General features: G+C 40.0%; 1 protein-coding gene across 1 annotated transcript; it reads left to right on the top strand.

Annotated features, from left to right (window-relative positions):
• The first annotated feature begins 3,336 nt into the window (after window positions 1-3,336).
• LOC112195931 (phloretin 4'-O-glucosyltransferase) lies at window positions 3,337-5,241 on the top strand. The gene has a single exon (XM_024336166.2). It carries the CDS (start codon window positions 3,627-3,629, stop codon window positions 5,043-5,045), a length of 1,419 nt encoding a protein of 472 aa, XP_024191934.1. The 5' UTR covers window positions 3,337-3,626; the 3' UTR covers window positions 5,046-5,241.
• Window positions 5,242-6,042: the final 801 nt, after the last annotated feature.

Raw genomic sequence — 6,042 nt, 5'->3', positions numbered from 1 at the left:
CCCATTCACCGACCCGTTAGGCCAAACTTGGACCAGTAAGAACTCTATAGAAATGACACTAGCTGTTTAATGTTAACTCAAAGCCTTTTGGTTCATTTCGGTGTTACTTCTGTATCGTGCCTTACCATATGTAAATGCATCTTGATGGCCGCGAACGATCACTATGTTTCACGACCTGACCCAGCACTTAGACGACGGACTAGCTACTCTCAGTCTCTTCACCTAGACAGTGATGCAGGAGCATATAGGGATCAACTGAGTAACTTTAATATCAGCCAAAATCAAAGCAACAATAAACGTGGCAGCAAATTAGCATTGATTTCTTTCTAATAATTTATTTGTAATTGCATAGATTTAGCGGTATTTTTATTATTAATTGGATAGATGTTATATTCATTTTGTAACTTTCTATTTATTACTTTTTCCTTATTTTGATTTGACTCTTATGCTATTTAAGCAAGAGTTTGTCATCTTTGCAGTGGGGTTTTTTTCCTGACATTGTAATGAAAATATAGCCGCTTTTCAGCTGTCTATAATGAGTTGTGTTCTTTTTATTTCTGGTGACGTATGCTATTAGTTTTAGGCCTATGTTTTAGGACCCGTCCCCCATCAATTTGGTATCAGAGCTTTGGTGAGAGCATGGTGGATTCCATGACTCGAAGCAAGCTTGATCAGGGAGGTTCTCGAATGGAGGGTCGTTATAGCAACAACATGGAGGAAATCAAGATGATGATTCAACAACTTGCAGAACGTATCAATCGTATCGAAACTCGACGCCTAGGAGGTAAGAGTTACGATGGGGAGAGAGACGTTTATCAGCGTATCACTTGCATCGAAACCTCTTGCCAAGACAGTGTGGGTTTTGACGGGGAGGGAGACGTTGGCCATTTTCATCACTGTGCTCTGCTGTGTGAGTAGGATGAAAATGTGGAACCGGTTAGTTTCGACTATGAAGGTTCAAATATTATCTTTAATTTTTCAGTTGATAAAAGTTTGGAAAAAGAAAATAAAGATGGAGTTGTGGATTTTAGTTTGCCACCAATTTATGATTGTTTTTGTGAGGCGTGCAGTGGCAATTGTGATGATCATATTTGTGATGGAAATTGTTTGGAGGTTGAAGGTACTATTGATGAACATGGTAGCAATACTATTGATAAAGGGTCTGAGCTAGCAGTAGGAAATATTACTATGCACATGGAAGGAATTGATCCAATTATACAAGTCGATGAAGCTACTATACCATCAATTGAAGTGGCAGACCTATACCCATATATAGGTATTGACAAAATTGATGTGGGTGAGAGGATTGATGATATGAACTCAAACCATGGTCATATTGGTGATGCCAACGTGGGTTTCAGTCTTGGACTTCCAAGAACTAGGCATGAGCCGGATTCAATCTTGGATGAGAGTACTACAAGTGTGAGTTTTGGAGGCATTACCTACAAAATAAATGTTCACAGATCCGTCGATTTTGTTGGGTTTAATGTTTTCAATTTCCACATTCTCAAGATATTAGTTGATATTGTCAATCAGATAAAAAATGGTGGTAAAAGTTTTGAGTTGCCAAAAACCTAATTTCTCAAGTCAAGATTAGGAAGGTATTCTAAATATTATTTATTTGGAATGGACGATCCTAATTGCAGGCTAAACGATTGACCATGATTTGGATGCAATGGATGATTTGCTAGGATTCTCTCTAATTCGTGGCTTGAATTCGAGGACGAATTCTTTCCAACCAGGTGAGTCTGATGCAGGAGCATATAGGGATCAACTGAGTGACTTTAATATCAGCCAAAATCAAGGTAACAATAAACGTGGCAGCAAATTAGCATTGATTTCTTTCTAATATATTTATTTGTAATTGCATAGATTTAGCGGTATTTTTATTATTAATTGGATAGATGTGATATTCATTTTGTAACTTTCTATTTATTACTTTTCCTTATTTTGATTTGACTCTTATGCTATTTAAGCAAGAGTTTGTCATCTTTGTAGTGGGGTTTTTTTTTCCTGACATTGTAATGAAAATATAGCAACTTTTCAGCTGTCTATAATAAGTTGTGTTCTTATTTCTGGTGACGTGTGCTATTAGTTTTAGGCCTATGTTTTAGGACCCATCCCCCATCAGACAGACAGACCATAACCCTACTCGTCGATCTCTTATCCTATTAACGAAAACCACAAATTGGTTCGGCACAGTGTGCAGTCCAGGAGAACATTTCGGGCTTTAGATCTAACTTTGTTGTGGCTGCCTGCTGTCCGTAGCTTCGCCAAGAGTTCGTAGTGCAGTCGTTCTTACCCGCTAAGGGCTGTCGTTTTCATTTTTGACAAAATGGAAAAGGAGGCAAAATGGCATCAAAAAAACGAAAACACAACCACAAACAAACAAAATGGGGGCTTGTCCAAGCATCAAAATGACCAATCAGTGAGGACGGCCATATTTTTATTTTTATATTTTCTTTGTTGAAGTATTCTTAATCTTTGAAAGTTTGAATTTCATTATTGACACCCTTTGCATATATGAGCTGATTTACAGTGGCGAGAAGACTATTCATTGTAATCTGATGCTCAGTATCAAACAACCAAAGTCACCCTAACTTCACTATATTCATTCACTTGTATGCGTGCTTCGTTATTAATCAGTTAAATTTTTTCATCTATCTCAAACCATATGCAAGATAGTCCCCTCATGTGCTGTTGCCAGTTGTTGTCATTGAATTTTCTAATCTATCTCAAATCATATGCAACCTATTCCACTCATGTGTGCTATTGCCAATTGATAGATCTTAAGGAATGAAAAAATCTTGGGTGAGACACTCATGTTATGTCAGGGAAATTATAACATAGTTCTCGACCATAATACATGTGGTAGTCCGGAGTGATATTATTGGGTCATATGACTTGTAGTTAATACTGTTTGGTCTCTTAATTTAATTTTTTTTTCATCCCCTGCATGGTCCGCACCAAATTGAGTGATATTATTGATTGAGACCACCACATGGCAGTGCCATGTGGCTACTCCGGGACCACAGAATAATTATTCGTTATGTCATCGCCCTAACTGCACAATATTCATACACACTTGTATGCACGCTTTGTTATTAGTCAGTTCACTCAGTTGTTGTCATTAAATTTACTCCTCTATCTCAAACCATATGAAACCTAGTCCACTCATGTGCTATTGCTAGTTGATCGGTCTTAAGAAATGAGAAAATTTTAGGTGAGACACTCATGTCATGCACGTCCCACTAATTAAACACCAAGCCTTATATCTAGAGATATTGGAGTTACCTCCTGCTAGCTAGCTGGTACCTCATTAGCAGGACGGCGGCCTCGCATAAGAGTTTTTTCCATTTAAGGACAAAAGAGTTCATAAGACCAGAAATTAGCCATTCTCTTCTTTAGTTTCCAGCTGTTCAGTTCGTCACCACAAACGTCATGTTTTCCTACAAGTCCCTTACTTAAACTCTTGACATCCTCTTCTCACCTTACATGTTCCAACATTTCGAGTCTCACTATATTCACTCAGCCCACCGATCCATTATCTGTATAATTTACCTAATTATATTTAGTCAATTTACCTCCAGACTCCACGACGCACTTCCCTGCCAACAACCACCACCATGGTTCAACACCGCTTCATTATGATAGCATTTCCAGCTCAAGGCCACATCAATCCCTCCCTCCAATTAGCCAAGCGCCTCATCCGCACCATTGGAGCGCATGTAACCTTTGTCACCAGCGTCTCCGCTCACCGCCGCATCGGCAACCTCTCAACTACTCCTAGTGGCTTGACCTTTGCTCCCTTCTCTGACGGGTACGACGACGGGGCTAAGCCTAAAGAGGATATTCAGCATTTCCTTAGTGAGCTAAAGAGTCGCAGCTCGCAAGCGATTATGGATCTTGTCGAATCTGGTGCGAATGAGGGCCACCCTTACAGTTGCATAGTGTACACTTTAGTTCTCTCTTGGGTCGCGGAAGTGGCCACTGAGCTTCACCTGCCCAGCGCTCTCCTCTGGATTCAGCCAGCCACAGTGTTCGACATATACTACTATTACTTCAACGGCTACAAAGATATCATCAGTAACAATACCGGTGCTGATAACAATGACTCCTTTGCAGTAGAATTACCAGGACTGCCACTATCGTTGAGGAGCCGCGACCTTCCCTCCTTTTTGCTGGCTTCGAGTCCGTACATATACAGTTTCGCTCTCCCATTGTTCGAAGATCAGTTGGAAAAACTTGGGAAACTAAGCAAGGCAATCATACTGGTGAACACGTTCGATGCACTAGAACCCGAGGCCTTAAAAGCAATCGACAAGTACAACTTGATAGGAATCGGGCCTTTAATGCCGTCTGCTTTCTTGGACGACAAGGATTCATCTGATAAATCTTTCGGATGCGATCTTTTCCAGAAATCAAAAGATTCCACCTACATGGAATGGCTGAATTCGAAGCCAGAACAGTCGGTCATTTACGTCTCGTTTGGGACCATTTCCGTGCTGTCCAAGATTCAAATGGAGGAAATTGCAAAAGGGTTGCTGGATTCTGGACGTCCGTTTCTGTGGGTGATTAGGGAAAACCAAAAGAACGGAGAAGGTAAGGAAGGAAAAGAAGAAGAGGAGCTGAGTTGTAGAGCGGAACTAGAAGAGCTTGGGGTGATAGTCTCGTGGTGTAGTCAATTGGAGGTTCTGTCAAATCCTTCGTTGGGTTGTTTTGTGACACACTGTGGCTGGAATTCAAGCTTGGAGAGTTTAGTTTCTGGGGTACCGGTGGTTGCATGTCCTCAGTGGACAGATCAGTGCACTAATGCAAAATTGATAGAGGACACGTGGAAGACAGGGGTGAGGGTAGCACCGAATGAGGATGGTGTTGTTGTGGGTGAGGAGTTGAAGAGGTGTCTGGATTTGGTCATGAGAAGTGAAGAGTTGAGAAGGAATGCTAAGAAGTGGAAGAATTTGGCGAGAGAGGCTGTGAGTGAAGGGGGGTCATCTGACAAGAATCTCAAGGCGTTTCTGAAGGAGATTGAAGAAGCAGATTAATTGCATGGGGAAATAAAATGATTGTCAAATAATGTTTGTTTTCGTTTTTTTTCCTTTTCCTTTGTTCCTTGTTTTGTGACTTTAAGTCGTTTTCTTTTTACTTGATTTGCTAGCTAGCAAGTTAATTAGATGAGTTTGTGGTAATATAGGTGACAATGCAAGAGGGCACTGTACCCTGAGGAATATTTTCACTTTTTTTTTTTTTTTTTTATAAATTTGAAACTCAGCCTAACTAGAAGGCTCAGCCCCACGCTCGGTTCCCTTTATTGAAATAAAATTTTATAACTGGTAGACATAAAACCTGAACTCTGTGCTACAGAAGAACAATTACGATAATCCTCAGAAAGTACATACATTCTATAATAGGCCTCATCTTTGCTATATGCAAAATTGTAAATAGTGTTATAAAGTAGGGAGAAGATAGAGAGAGAATAGTAGGGAGGAAGTAGAAGTGTTCTCATTCAGTCTCATTAGCCTCCTTTATATAGAGGTAGAGTTTGTATCAAAGTACATAACTAATGAGTATTTACGTGGACAGCCATATAAATAATAATATTTACAACACTCCCCCTTGGATGTCCACTAATGAATGATGATATTGGACGCGCTTATTGTTGCCTCGTTAAAAACCTTGCCAGGTAACAAAAACCCAGTGGGACAAAAATAACCCTGGTCGAAGGACAAAAAGAGCACAACGCGCATATGTCCTAGGTAGCATGCTTCTGGATGCTCCCCCTGATGAGAATCTTCCCCTAATTGTTGCAAGCCTTAATTACGTATGCGATAAGCTACATGTACCATGTATAGTGGTTTGATGAGTCTATCACTGAAGTGAGACCATGTGTGCTTTGCATATGGGGGCTCATCACAAATTTTCATACCTGCAAAGTTTAAGCAATACCAACAAAGCTAGACGATTTTCAATAAGTCTTACCTCATATAATAAGGTTAGAAACAATCTCATATGCTCAAATTCATTCACTGAGTAATAGCTAAA

The sequence above is a fragment of the Rosa chinensis genome, chromosome 4, assembly GCF_002994745.2.
Source record: "Rosa chinensis cultivar Old Blush chromosome 4, RchiOBHm-V2, whole genome shotgun sequence".
NCBI lineage: Eukaryota > Viridiplantae > Streptophyta > Magnoliopsida > Rosales > Rosaceae > Rosa > Rosa chinensis.
The sequence above is the reverse complement of the archived record's forward strand: the minus strand, read 5'-3'. Positions and strand labels throughout refer to the sequence as shown.